The sequence below is a fragment of the Notechis scutatus genome, chromosome 2, assembly GCF_049901735.1.
Source record: "Notechis scutatus isolate UNSWTSFEM ecotype Mainland chromosome 2, rNotScu1.2, whole genome shotgun sequence".
NCBI lineage: Eukaryota > Metazoa > Chordata > Lepidosauria > Squamata > Elapidae > Notechis > Notechis scutatus.
In genome coordinates this window covers 52,473,725-52,489,301 of record NC_142010.1, presented here as the reverse complement: position 1 = coordinate 52,489,301, position 15,577 = coordinate 52,473,725, and the positions used below count along the sequence as shown (strand labels likewise).

The 15,577-nt window shown below is 37.1% G+C and overlaps 1 protein-coding gene across 2 annotated transcripts in view; it reads left to right on the top strand.

Moving 5' to 3' along the window:
- The window catches only part of NCKIPSD (NCK interacting protein with SH3 domain), a 107,867-nt gene that overhangs the window by 44,083 nt on the left and 48,207 nt on the right, over positions 1-15,577 (top strand). For both annotated transcript variants that reach the window (XM_087954710.1, XM_087954711.1), the window contains exons 2-3: positions 11,615-11,727; positions 12,746-12,938. In XM_087954710.1, the coding sequence (XP_087810836.1) occupies positions 11,615-11,727; positions 12,746-12,938 (306 nt within the window). The remainder of the gene's footprint in view (positions 1-11,614; positions 11,728-12,745; positions 12,939-15,577) is intronic.

Here is a 15,577-nt window from a genome sequence, read left to right as displayed (position 1 = left end):
AGCCTTATTTGTGTCGTTTCAGCCCAGCACTCAGGGATGCAAGGTCTCATCTTCTACAATAGGCCGTTGGCTACGGGCCGTGATAGCGAAAACGTATCAGACTCAATCACTGCAGGTACCCAGGGGCATAACAGCTCATTCAAAATGGAGTGACGCAACATCGGCAGCGTGGACCACACAGGCACCAATAACTGAAATTTGTCGAGCCGCAACCTGGGCCTCTCCATCCCCATTTATTAGGCATTATAAAATAGATGTGTTTGCATCCGCTGAGGCCTCCTTTGGCAGAAGAGTTCTGCAACGGGTCCACAGGGACCAGGAGGGGTTTCCAGGCCAGACGGAGTCCCTCCCATAGGACAGGCCAAGCTTTGGTATGTCCCACTACTGGATGCTCTGAACAGCTCATGGGAGAAAGGGCGTTGGTACTTACCTGACACGCCCATTCTCTTTGAGCTGTGAAGAGCATCCAGCCCCACCCTTTTTCCATCTGGTGGGGTCCTGTTTCGGCCAACGTATTTGTTAGGGCATTGAGGACGAGGGCGTTTATTTCTCTCGTCTTCGCCAAAACTGGGGAACGCTGGGGAGGAGTCCCGTGGAGGAGGAGGAGCGTTCCACAAATTAAGCCCAGCTAGACATGCAGAGACTGAAGCACCTCCCACTACTGGATGCTCTTCACAGCTCAAAGAGAATGGGCGTGTCAGGTAAGTACCAACGCCCTTTTCATGTAGGGTTGAGGAAAACTTGAGCATGGTTAGAAAATGTTGGTTTTCTTTTGCCTAAATAGTTACAATCTCTTAATATTTCTTTTTCTTTTTTTCCCTTTTGTTCCTGTCGTAGGTGGAATTGTAAAATAGTTTCTAAGAGAACTGAAAGTGGCATTGTTCATGATGCAAACATTCCTTTTTCGTGCCTGTTTTAAACAAATGGTGTGAAATGTTTATCAGGGAAGACAAAAGAGCAATGTTACATTTGATACCACTTTTCAGTGAGTGGAATGTATTACATTTATCCTTTAGGCTGTGTTTTTTGTGAAAAAGTTTGTCCCCCCCCCCCCATACATTTCTCTTTATCTGTCATTGGAGTAAACAGTCTTTGCTCTTTCTGTCTGTTTCTCTATTATGTGGCTTTTATGGAGATTATCACTGAGAAGCTAGATGTTGTTGTCTAGACTATATTTATCTGTTCTCTCAATTACCTGTATCCTTGCTTTTTTTTCTGTCTCCTCTGCCAGAGCAAATAGGACATGTATCTGTAGTGCAGTCCTCACACAAATGTGGATTGCTAAAAATAAGAGGGCCTGGAATAATGGCTCAGCAGTCTGAGCATTTGTATTAATTTATTGTGAATGTGTATCTTTTATCTTCTCTCAGCTGACCCTCCCTAAATAGTACCAAAAGCCATGCTAGCTGGAAATTACAGGACCTGACTGAATCTTTACACATTTCTTGGTCACCTGGGAGGGAAGGCTACAGAAAGCTCATTAACAGTTTGGAAGTGGAATAGATGTACTAGCCACCCCTTCTCAAGTAGATCCGCTCAGTGGTAATCACTGCATTTTGTAATTTTATCCCAGTCTCACTTTTTCCTTCCTACAGGTCACATGTCTTGATATTATTTGATAAGAAATGAGATGGAAGAGTTGAATAATTATCAAGATGTGGATTAACGAGCCATGTGGTTTAAAAATTAGAAATATCTCACATTTACTCGGAATAAACAGAAAAATTAACACACAGCACTTGTTAGGGGGGGAAAGGAGTATTTCATAAAACAGATCCAGAATAACTTAGTATACCAAAGAAATATGTAGTATTCAACAATCTGTACAGTCCACCCTGATCTTTATCTGGGTCCTTAGCTATGAAGGAAGTCAGTGTCACCTCAACTTTAAATGGCAGTTGTAAACTTGAGAAAATTAAATCTCCCAAAGACATTTACAGGAGGAATCCTATATTATATTAATCTACAGTATCCCAAAACCAGTGTTAGTGCTATGAAGATCTATAAGCTATTCAACAGATAGTCCGTACAATAATTTGCATGTGTTTTACTGTAGATCTTTCTTTGATTATTTTCAAAGTAATACATGTGCAATTTAATTCTCATGTGGAATTCTTGAGCTCTTTTTTTAGTAGCATTTCAGCCATAGGGGTATCAATTTTTGCCTTACATGCTAAGAGACATTGAGAAATAGCTTCATGATCTGTGTAAATGGTCGTACATATTTGCCCCCTACAATCTTGTGATTGTATTTTGGGCTCTTGGCAAATTATTCACATTTATGACCAGTTGTCACGTGCCTTGCAATCATATGATCAATATTTTCAGTCTTCTCTGCCAGCTTCCCTGAAAAGTCAATGGCAGGGAAGGTTGCAAGTGGAGGAGATGGAGGATTTGAGATCTATTCCCCCAGTGCTGTAAGATTTCCCCTTCTCTCTGTGCAGGGAAGGGAAATCGTTCCACACGCATTCACTACTTTTCCCCCCTCCCCCAAATGCTAGAGAATGAAGGCAAATGCCAGCCTTGTGAAAAGCTTAGATTTTTGGGGAAAATGCTAGTGAACACCAATTGTTCTTGCAATCATTTGGAAGGGCCCTTCTCCAAATTGCATGATTTGAAGAAGGAACTTTCCGAGCCATCATGAGAATTGGGCCCACTTGCAGATGGTCTTTTGTAGTCAACAGCTGTAGAACAATGCAAAGGTACATGGACCTGAGTGTAAATGAGGTGGGGAGAAGTCCTGGGCCTCTGGTGGGAGGCTTAGGCGTTTCCCTCATTCCATCATGCCTGGGAGGCCTGGACCCTCTCCCAGTGCACAGTTTAACAACCTGCACAGTTAGTTAATGACCACAATTGGGACAGCTACCAAAGGATTACAGTCATTGAGAGAAACAGTCATATAATATCTCACTTAACGACTTCCGACAACTGCGATTCTGGGCCCAATTGTGGTCATAAGTGGAGGACTACCTATAGTAAGTTAAATTTAAGTGTTCTCCTTTAATTGTAATCTGTAGTTCTTTCTAGTTCTAGTGTTCAATCTTCCAAATCTCATCCTCTCATTTCAAAATAAAAGCACTTTCTCATAAGAAGGATTCTTACAGTTAATTCCAAACTGTTACTTCAAAACCATCTGGACCCTTAGTCCACTTGTAACTTTCCAGAATCAGCATCCTAATCATCCTTTTGTTGTTTATTCCAATTTTTTAAGTCTTTAAACTTGTTCAGTATTTAAAAGGTTTGGAGTTTTTTTTGCTAAGAATTGAAGGATCTCCACCCGCATGTTGTAAAACCTGTGGATCCAAAGTTTCCTCATAGTTGAAAAGGCAAGCAATATCTAAAAGTGATGGGAAAGGGAGAGTGCAAAGCATGTTGTTTTGCATTGTTGTTCCTTGCCAGGAGCAAATTGTATAGATCCCTTGTGACCAATTTCTGAATTCTTGTCTGGAGAAGAATTATGAAGAGCCAACCTAATCTCTGGTTGTTCATTCAGCATGGTCATCGGCTACGCTTCTTCGATTTTTCTTATCCGGAAGTCAAATCATATGTATTTTCAAATATGGACTAACTGCAAAGAAAGGATAAGTGGCTTGTTTGAGAAATTTGGGCTCAGGAGGATAGATTAAAGAAATCAATAAGATAATAAAAGGGATGGGGAAATGGATGGGTAGAAAATTACTTTTCAATCTTAAAAAACAACAACAGAGAAATATGCTAGCTTGGTATTTAATAAGAAGTGCTTCTGTCTTATGCTGAGTTATGGAAGTGGCTTCTGTGTCTTATTTTTCTGCAAAAGGACATATCTTTTTGAGGTTCATTCATGTGTTTCAGAAAGAAAGACATTTAAAATGAGCAGTTATACCATACCGCTGTAACCATTTTAGCTCCAGTTCTCTGATATATGCTTATACCCATGTGCGTATGCAGTATTGAGAGAAAGATAAATAAATTCATAGGGTTGATTTATTGGGAGACAAAAAAATGTTTTTACGTAATGCCAATTATTAATATCCTGGAGATCACCTTTTATGTTATGATTGCATATGATGGATGTTTTACTGATGCATGTTTTTGCAAACTGCCAAAATTTTGGAGCTGATTTGGTGATATTCAGAACAGATAGGTAGGTAGATAAGTTAACAGACAGTCAGAAAAGCAAGAGAGAACAGAATGACCAGTCTTCTCCCCCATTATACCAGATAAGAATATTCAAAGGATAAAATTCCTCCTGTAATAAAAGACAATTTCTGATCAAAACAATTGAATTATGCAGAACTATGTTTCCGTCTGCATCTGAAAGAAAACAGTCTGTTTTGACTTATGTCTGGTATAAAACGTCCCCAGTATGCATATTTTTTTGCAAATACATCTTCCCCAAAATAGCTCTTCTGCTTTTTTGCCCACACTTGGGGCAAAAAAAATGATACCCCAAATCTCTTGCTACAGACCTATGGTGATTGTGATTTAAGGTTTACTTCTAAATGCATCTTGAAATTACTTTTAAGAATAATTTGTTGGCATCCATTTTGATCAGAAAGCGACAGTGCTGGAATAATCTCCATTTTAGGGAATAACTAATCCCACAAACTAGAGCCCACTGTAACTACATAGCCAAAAAGGCGTTAAGAGTTGTTAACCTAATCTTTCATAGCTTTTTCTCTGGTAATATTACACTAATAACTAGAGCATACCAAACATTTGCTAGAACAATACTCGAATACAACTCATCAGTCTGGAACCCACATTACGTATCTGATATTAACACAGTTGAAAAAGTCCAGAAATATTTCACAAGAAGAGTTCTCCACTCCTCTACTCGTTGCAGAATACCTTATGCCACAAGACTCGAAATTCTAGACCTAGAAAACCTAGAACTACGCCGCCTTCGGTCCGATCTAAATATAGTATATAAAATCATACATTGCAATGTCCTACCTGTCAATGAATACTTCAGCTTCAACCATAACAATACAAGAGCAAACAATAGATACAAACTCAAGGTTAATCGCACCAAACTTGATTGCAGGAAATACGACTTCAGCAACATAGTGGTCAATGTCTGGAATACTCTACCTGACTCTGTGGTTTCTTCCCCAAACCCCAAAAACTTTAACCTTAGACTGTCTACTATTGACCTCACCCCTTTACTAAGAGGTCTATAGGGGGCGTGCATAAGCGCACCAACGTGCCTACCGTCCCTGTCCTATTGTTTCTTTTATTTTTTTTTATTTTTCTTATATGTATCCATGTATTCATAATTACGTTTTTTCTTATACCTATTATCTTGTAAACAATTGACAAAAATAAATAAACAATAAATAAATAAATTTCTGTTGTTAACATAGTCACGTCTTATAGGAGAAGGCAAAGCCGTGCTCTTTAGATCACAATGAAATGCATTCAAAGAACATCTCAAGGTTTCTTTAAATTTTGTGCTGATATCTTTACATTTTACAAGGACAGCTTTGTAGAGAGACGTGCAGACTGCTCTGCTGAGCCCTTCAATTCTCTTCCACTTACTGCTAAGAGAATCCTTGGGATTTGGATTGCTAGTTTACCGTTCTCTTTGTACATTTTTCTCACATCTAGCTAGGAAAAAAAATGTAACTAGTGGCACTTTCTTTTGTGTTTGTCCCCTGAGTGGACAGAGAAGTGCCTTTCCATCATTAGTGTTTTATTAAAATACACTTAGATTTACCTATGTCCCTCATAACTTGCAAATGATACTTTGCTGCTTTCTTCATGTGGGAGGCTTCATACCAGACTCACCGCTGGTTTCATTGATCCCTTTCTCTCTAATGCCTGCCTCTTTGCAGCTGGTCATTTTGGTTGCTGACAGGGGATTGTGTGATGGCAGGCAGCTTTTCTTTCATAACTATGTGTTGATGTTGGCTATCGATCAAGCAATGAGCCAAGTTTCAGCTTGGGAGTGAGGTCATTTTATTCTTCCTCTCATTTCCTTTGCAGTCAAGTCCATGCATATATCTAAGAATCTAGGGCAAATTCCCCAGTTCTACAAAGAAATATTTTCTGCAAGTATGGCCTTTTGCATCATTTCTCTTTCTGCTACAAACGAAAAATAATATACGCTTCTGCTTACTGTGTATCCATCCATACTCTTAATTTGCATGCAATGATGGAATAGAAAAGGAAGGTGTGGCTTTATAAAGAAGCTGTCAGAGGTTTTATGTATCATCTGATTTAATCTCAGTGCAGAATAGTTTTTAATAGGTTTCACAGAAACTGTTCCATTTTATGAAATGATAAGCTGCGTTGAAGATGTCCTGAAGGAAAGGAGGAATGCAAATCTAACAACGAATAATTTTCTCTTTTAGTTAACTTGAGTAGAAGATAGTATAAGTATTTTAGTTAAGTAACAGGTTTGCTATTAACTATTTACCATTTACTAAGATTAATTCTTCCAGTAGCTGGGGTGTGTGTGTTGAAATAATATTTAAATTGCTTTTCTGTAACCAGGGTATAGAAAAGCAGTCTAAATATGCTGTTTGAGAAGTATGTAAGGTATCAATTTTTTGAGAAGGGCTGATGGAAATCATGTTGGGATTTTGATTTGTATTATCTTGATTTAAAAGAAACATTTCTGTGTTTGAATGGAGATCATATTACTCATTCCTTTCAGCTTCAGTTTATGTATAATTCGTTGAAAAGTGAATTTGCAACTAAAATGTCATCCTTGATATTGGCAATATGGTTTACCTCAGTGGTATCAAACTTAATTTGATTTCATTGAGGGCCACATCAGGATTCTGTTTGACCTTGGGGAACTGGGTTGGGCGTGGCCAGCTTGACGTCATTTGTGTCAGAGGTGCCTGTGCTGGCCTGAGCGCTCTGTCAGTGAAAACAGGCTGCCAAGCTCAGTTTTTGGCCTCAACGGCCTCCTGCACCCTTCTGCCAGCGAAAACGGAACTCAGGTGTGGCCGCCTATGCCCCCTTGAGCTCCGTTTTCATTGGCAGAGGACTGTAAGAGGCCATCACAGCCCTCCCAAACTCCATTTTCTCTGGCAGAGGCACTGTGGGCAGGTTCTTCGCTGTTTCCAGGGTGACCCTGCGGGCCAGATCTAAGCATCCCATGGGCCAGATTTGGCCTGTGGGCCTTGAGTTTGACACCCCTGTTCTACCACCTGGTCTTACCTAGACAGCCACAGAAAGAGAAAAGCTCACTAAGTCAGAATGTTACCATTTATCTAGATTTACTTCAAGGCAGAGTTTTTGAAAAAAATGTTTACTATCAGTCAGGATTAGCAGGGTAAAATATCTACCTGGCCTCACTACCATATCTGAGGGATTATGCAAGACCCAATAATGTAAACTACATAAATGAACTATCAACCTATCAAAGAAAACCTCAAATATATTTAATCCAGTTTATTAGAAAAGTTCTGTTGTCCTTTATAAATTAGCACAGTGCAGTTTCTGCCTCCAGTTTATCATAACAGCGACTAGGGACAGCTTCATATTTTAATCTAATATATTCCGATTAATTTTAATTAATGTTTAATAATTGTTCACTGCAATGATATATTTCCCCACAAGAGAAGAAGCTTGAGTATATTACTCTTTCTCTCTTCTTTGAATACATATTCATATTGGCCAAAGTGACTGACTGCCCTGTTTGTTGAGGTGATGGCTACAGGAAAGAAGTAGAATTTAATGCATGAAGATATGTGCTGGCTCCCTCCATGTACTACTAATCAACTTTTTTCTCCAACAAGTTAGGAGAATGGAAATCCTTTTTGTTTCCAAAACCTGTTGCAGTAAACCAATTGTGATATTTTAACTGTGATTAGTTTCCTTAACATTAACTGTTGACTCTGAACACCTGTAACATGCTCAGGAACTAGCCATTAAAAAGGATTCTATTTGCTTGTGTGACTGTTACTTCTATACTATCTTTTTGTTTAAATCATGTCAATGTTGCATATCAAAACAAAAAGGATATGAAATGATGAATTCAAGTGACCATGTTTTGCATTAAAAATAAAAAGGTGAAATTTCCATCAGGCCAGTGTGATTTTGGCAAATGTTCTCATCTTTTGATCTGCTGTGGTGATGACCTAATTCTGGAACCTTTTAACTGGAAGCGCTGAAGGAACTGGCAATTAATAGGATAAAGCACCATTTTTTGATGTTGTGATGCTGTGGAATAAATGGAATTAACAGTTGCCACTTTGATTTAAATTTTAATTGGGGTTAAGACAGCAAAGCAAGTTTAGAGCAGATAATGGTTAAATATTATGCCTGCGCAGGACGACATAGTAAAAAAAATAAATCCACCCAGATGTTTGCTTGCTGGTTTTGTTTCTTCGCTAGCCAGGGAAAACATTCAAATTGTTCTTGACATGTGTGGCATGTTATTGCAAAGCCTTTTCCTCAGTATATGAAGCATCTTGCTTTTAATTCATTATGTGACCTTTGAAATGAAAATGCTTTGGGTCTGTGCTGTTTCCTCTAAATTGGGAGAGACAGGGAAGAAGTGGAATATTATTGTATTTTATCTGGCCTTCCCAAAGGAAATGAAAAGCTTGGTTTGAAAGGTAAATTTTTTCAGGGATATGTCATATCTAATAGGCCCATCACCTTAAATATGTAAATTACAAGCAGAGCGCATGCCTCCATCCATCCTTGGCATAGCCAATAGATCCCATTTGTCTAGAAGAATGCTTTTCTGAAAGATATGATTATTCTAGAACAAGTTCTTTGGTATGACTGGCATTTAAACATAGTGTTTTGAAGAATGACATTTAGAGAAATAGTCTTGCAGGAGTGATTTTTTTATGTGTGACAGGAGGGAGGGAATAAAAAAGAAAAATGGTTGAGGGCTGGGTTATAAAAAAGTTTTTGTTATTGCTAAATAGCATATATGTGTTGAAATAAGACAGCCCTAATTTAGGTTGAGTTGCCCCTGCCTTCCTTACTATATTGTCAGCAAATCTGGGACACTTTTTTCCATTTAAAAGGTAATGGGGAGGGAGGAATCTTCCCTTCAAAGTAAATACAGTATTTTCCTGAATGGTATCAAAATCTGAATCATCTGAAGTCTGAAGACTGTGAGCCATGACTGCAAGAGGAAGGAAGATTTTACTTAGAAAGGATGAAGATAAGCTTGTTCAGAAATTTTGAGGAGCATCTTGAATGCTTGAATATACATTCTGTGGATTTTATTGAAAAGGTATCAATATTATAAAGACAACCTAGGTGGCAGAAGATGAATCTCATCTTAGTGATAATCTCGAGCAAAAGTTTAAAAGTGCAGATTTAGCAAACAACATAATTTTGTTTGCTCTTAGTATATTTTGTCAGGGAAGTTCAAAATTGATTCATTTCTGCAATTTCACCTTTGCCTGTAAAAAAAGATAACTAATAAGTGCACGTGAAAAGACGTCTCTGAATTGAGTGAAAGTCATGTCAACTCATATTATCAACCAGTGACCACTTTCACAATTTCCAATACTCCAGTATTAAATTGGACTAAATAACCCTGTGGCCTGTTGGGTCATCATTTGAGAGAAACATAGTGCATGCAGTCTGGTGTGACCATAGTGAATATTTAATTTTAGAGTGACCATATCATTTTTACTCCAATGCTGGTCTTCTGATCATCTAAGAAGAGTATATATCATAAATGGGAAAAAAATAATTGTAGTGGCAAATAAACTAACAATAGGACAAGATTTATTTACCTGAGCAGATCAACAGAACAACCATAGGCAGGCAAAAAAGCAATGGGAGTGAGAGCAACTTGTGACTTCCTGCTGGCTTCCCCGTTGACTTTGCTTGTAGGAAGCTGCAGGGAACATTGAAAATCATGATCATGGGACAACAGGGACTATGCATCTGCCACAATTTTGCAAATACAACTTGGCAGAACATTATAAAAATTTCAGTGCCACTGGAGTGATGGGTCCCACATATTTATACATTCTTTAAGTTAGTGGATTTTAGTACCTTGATTCAAAAATTATTGCAGTATAATGCACCATTTGGATTAACCAGAGGGTACAAACAAATAAACACAATGAAAATTTAATAATATAGAAATAGAAGATTTTGGTCATATCAGACTGTACTGCTTTTCTGTCAAAGAATGACCCAACAGGTTGCAGGGTTGTCTAGTGTTAATGAAATTTTAAGAGAAAGAATAATAATACCTTTTAAAAAGATGCACCGTGTAAATCTGATAATAGTAGCTTTGGAAGTATTTTGTGTGCATACTGTTTTGCAATTTGTCACAGAAACACAGTTCAAGGAAATTTCAGCTGAAGTATTTAATGAATGAATTACTGCAGGTGAGATTGTAGGAGAACAAGGGAAACCTAGATGAAACTATCACTAACAGATCTTTTGAATATCTGAATTGTTTATTTTAGCTCATAAGCATACATATTGTTCGGGAGAATGATGCATATAAATTGATCTTGGTCTTCATGGAACAATTATGGTATCTCATTATGGCATTGAAAGAAGATTTATAAGCAGTGTGGAATTTTTTTTTTAGATAAAATGAAATAGCAATATTTTATTTGTGTATTTTCTATGAAAGTTCTTTTAGATAATTTCTTTCAGATATTCCAAATACTGTTTATTGTTCATTGTTTCCTTTCAACTTTATCTTTAAGTTCAAAGCAGTAACATTTACAGTTAACCTAAAAAAGAATGTATGTTAATACACTGTTGTTAATTCAGTTCAAGATATATTGAACTGTAACTCTCATAAAACCCTACTGTCTAGAAATTGTGGAGGTTGAACCTATCTAGGTGAAGTCAAACTAGGGAAGGCTGCTGATAGGCCATGGCTGGGTGACCTCAGGAAGTTCAGCAATTAAGATTTGCAATATTACTTGAAGGCAATATAAAGAATAATTACTGTTTATTATTTCAATATAAATTTGGAGTGTAAATAATACTTTGGTACAACATGCATTGCATAAACTTTATATAAGCTGAATGGCTTACTTTGGAGAATAGTTATTACACTCTCCAGTGCCTGAAGGTAAATACAGTATCTAGCTGCTAGATTTTTTTCATTGCTAGGATATGGATGGAATCTAACCCTTTGGTTTTTCCAAAAATGAGCAGTGATAGCAAAAAGAGATAAATGTAAAATTATTGCCTATCTTACAATGAATGTAGAAGAGTCACTATGGCAATTTGAATGTGAAATTGATCTGAAGAGCTGCTTTGTACCTGTGAAGTTTTGGTATTGATCTTCATGTAATGAATTGCAGGGACTTCAGGGCCTAGGATGCGTGAGTAGAACTGTGATGTATATTCCACTACTGTCAGAACAAATGTTTTTTCTATTCCACCAATAAATCTTACATAGACAAAAGCCTTTTTGTATACAGAAAAAAACACCGTTCATTCAGTTTATTTCAAAAGAATTTCCAACAAATACCTTTATCAAGTAGTAAATGGAAATGGATTTTGTTATAAATGAATACTGTGGGTTATAACTACAAAAAGATTGAGCATATTTCAGAGGCCACCTGTGCAATAGATTTAAGATGACTACATTTGTCAATTCCATATTGTTATTTATAAACCTTGATGGGAAGATGAATATGCTTAATGTAGCATGTGTTGTGTTCCTTAGGTGCTAGAACAAGATGTGGTTCTGCAATCTATTGATAGAGCTATTGAAGCCATTCATAATGAGGCAATGAAGAATGGAGGAAAATACAACTTGGAACAAAGGGATGTTCTTCAGTAAGTAAAACAAACAAAAACATTCAGCACAGTATATGGTTATCTGAAAGAAAACACAAAACACAATTAAACTTTACATTGTCATAATTAAAACCATGCTAGGTAATATAAGAAGTACTAAGCTGGCTTTTCTTTCATTCATCTTTTCTCCATGTAGCACTTTATTTAAGTCACATGGTATGGTGATGTCTCTATTTTTTAACATCTTGTTTCCCCCTTGGAGTGCCTTTGTTTCCAAAGAATTGAATATTGATTTGCAGACCAGTATCAATGTTTGTGAAGGCATAGCATCATTTGAAAGAGTGGAAAAATGGAAGAGAATGATTGAATATCAAGATGAATGAATCAATGAATTAATGAATCAATCTAAGAGAGAAAGCAGTAGTAGTATGCTGGAAATAAACCAGAGAAAGTTACAGATAAATGAGATTAAAGGCTAGGTATAGGAGAAAAGGAAAATTGGACTGCAGGAAAAGTCAAGCTAAAGAGAGGATGTATTGATAGAGCAGAAGAATGTGATTTTTTTTCAAGAATCACATTTGATGTAAACAAATTTCTCAGATGACTATTCAAATTATGATATCACTAATTCAAAAATCCTCTTAACTGACAAAATAATGACTTACAGTGGAGCTAGATGCTCTGTAATCTAAATTAAAAGTGGTAGTCTAAAGCTAAAAGAATCTATGATCCATAAATGATTTTAAAGTCCAGTTTTCATCAATCCTCACCATTAGCCATGCTGATTGAGACTGAATCCAGTAACATTTGAAAAATGATCAGATTGTCTCCATCCCTGTAGCATTAATCTTTTGTAGTTGAATTTCCTCATGGGGTAATAAGGAGCTTCTTAGTTCCCTATACCTTAGTTCATATAGGTAAAGGAAATAGCTTGATTTATCCCTTGATTTAAAAAAAAGTGCTCATTACGTATACAGATTTCAGCTCATTGTATCGCTGATATATTGGACATTCCTGAAACCTACCTTCTCAGTGTGATTCTTTGCTACATTATCAGAAAATTGATCCATCATCGAAAGGAAACAGTTTCCCGCAAAGGGCATTCACTGTCCACTCAAGGAATGACCTCATCCACTAGTGATCATCTGGATCTAGCCAGGCAACCCAATGGTGTCTGCAGAACTGGATATGAACGACACCACAGTTTGCCTAACAAAGACATCCAGGAGGAAGAAGGTGACCTTTACCAGGTAGGACCTTTGCTTTATTTGTAAGTTTTCTCCAGCATGCTCGAGTCTAGGCAAGCAGAACCAATTGCTTGGCTGGTGTTAAGATGTACTGTTGACTCTCTATATTGATCCTGAATAGGGAAAAGGAATGAGTAAAAAGCTGCATTTTACCTACCAGAGTGAACATCTGTTAATAAATTTTGTTCACCTGCTGACTAACTTTTTTGTGAGTTAATGGAGAACAGTGTTTTCAATAGTCTTACAGTCTAAGACCAGTCAAAAATGAATGGCAGCAATGACTTCTTCATATACTTTGATGATTGCAAAAGATGACTTTTGCAAAATGGCTGTTTTATGTTAGACTAGGCTGGGGTGATCTAGAATTTTATTTACTGGTTTTTAAGTATCTCTAGGAATGAAATTTATCAGGACATCCAGCAGTATCACAATATACTTTTAAAGAGTTGATTGTGTTGCAGGAATATATTTTTAGTATGCTACTGTTTATTATCTCATTCACTTCTGCCAATACTCTCCGAGCCTTAGTTAAATATGAAGAATTTAACTGATTATCAGATCTTCATTGGGATAATTGTATGGCTGACTGAGTGGGAATTCTGAATGCAATAATTTCAACCCATCTCAGAGCACCTGATTGGGAAAGGCTGCCTTAAATATGTTTTGTTACTAATGTTAAAGTAAACTAAACTTAAACTAAAAACTGAATGCAGAAAAGGTGAGACAGAGACCCAGTTACATCAGCTGTTCCTGTTAGATATCACAGAGAAGGCATTCTGAGAGTGCCATTGGCTAGGGATCTGTCCCTGATAGATCCCAGAAGAAGTGCTTTCTCTGCTATGGCTCCTGTCTTATAAAACATCCTTTCCCCTGAAATTAGATTGGCCCCGTCCCTTTTGATTTTTCAAAAGGCCCTCAAGACTTGGTTACACTGCAAGGCCTGGGGTTCCCAGGGAACTAGAGGTTTGTCTCCTCAGCCCCACTGCTGAGGGGGCCATTTCTATCCTCCCTTCACTCAGGGTTAGTATTTTTGTTTTTAATATTATTTACTGCTGTGGTTTTTAAAAAGATTTTTATCTGTTTATATTAGTTGTTTTATTTATTGTTGTATCCTGCCCAGTTTCCTTTGAAAAGATGGGTGGATGTACAAATTTGATTAATAAATGACAGAGTTTTATGTGAATATTATTTTGCATATATGTTTTTGTTAGTTCCGAAGTTAATGATATAGCAGGGAAATAAATTTCTGCAAGGTACAAGCTTATGTCTTAGTTAAATGAAGGCAAGCTCTTATGATTGGGAAATACAGGAGAATGGGGAAATTAATGTTGATGGAAATTGATGGAACAGGACCTGTCGCCTTCCAAAATAACTTCTTTTTGAGTGTTGACATCTGTACCCAAGAGAAATAAACTCATTTAGCCTTTGGGCTTTTTTTTTTTTGTGTGGAAAAGAAGATAAAAGCTAGTTAGATTTTTTCATGGGGAGAAAAATGAAAGGCAGAACTCCTCTGCCCATCTCTATTCCCTGTCATGATCCTTTTGTATCAGTGAAGTGCATTGACAAATAATGGGAAGACAATTTCCTATAATCCAGTTTGTGGCCAATCTCTTCTCAGTGTATTCCAAATAGAATGTGCTTTGCACTTTGATAAATAGATGATGTACTCAGAATCAGGATGAAATATATTTGTATTTGGGGTGGGTGAGTGTGTGTGTTTGTTAATGATATAATTTTTAAACTTCAATCTCTTCCCTTTAATTTGAAAAGTGATTTTCTAGCTTTAGGTTTAATTTTTGTTTTCTAAATAGCCTGTTTCTGATTAAATTGATTAAGTACTGTTTGCATCTGGGAAACGAATATGAAGGGCAACAAATCCCCTCTTTCTGTTAAAATCATTGGATAGTAGGATTTGAAGAATTTTGAGTGCTTGGAGAATGTGTAGTCTGTTTCCAGATGCTTTGATAACATAGGGCAGTTTTCTCAGGTAAGATAGAGCTGCTGTGGAAATAGGTTTAAAATGCATATTCTTTTGATCAGCATACATTCAGACTTCAGCAAAATACAGTTTGGATATCTGTCTACCATTGGCCATTTCCCTCTCATCCCCACCCCCCCATGCACACTTTCTCCCCAAAAGGCCTTTCTAGCTCACAGTGACATGATCAGCCTGAGTTTACATATTCTTAAGATTACAGCCATTTGAGAATATGACAGCTGATCTGGTCTCAGAGATGAAGGTTTATAAAAGGAGAAGAAAATGGACAGGAGGAAACACTGTCCTACTCTAATGCTTTTTATTAATGTATTTTATTAAATTTAGACGCCAGATGATTATGGACAGCTTAAACTTTCAAAAAGCAAAAGAATAAAAAAAAAACATACAAGCAAGCAAAAAAAAAAAAAAAATAACCAACATGGACTCAGTTGAACCATTCTACCTCAAGACCTAGGAGAACAGCCTGGTTTTCAAGAACATTCAGAATATCAGCAGAGTGACAACCATATGGCTCTCTGGGGGAAGCTGTTTCAGAAGGCAGGTGGTGCAACAGAGAGGAGGTAGCTGGTAGATGACCCTGTTTAATCAAAGGCACCTGGAGCATACCCATTCTGTCCAATGTTACTGGATAAGCAGAGACTAT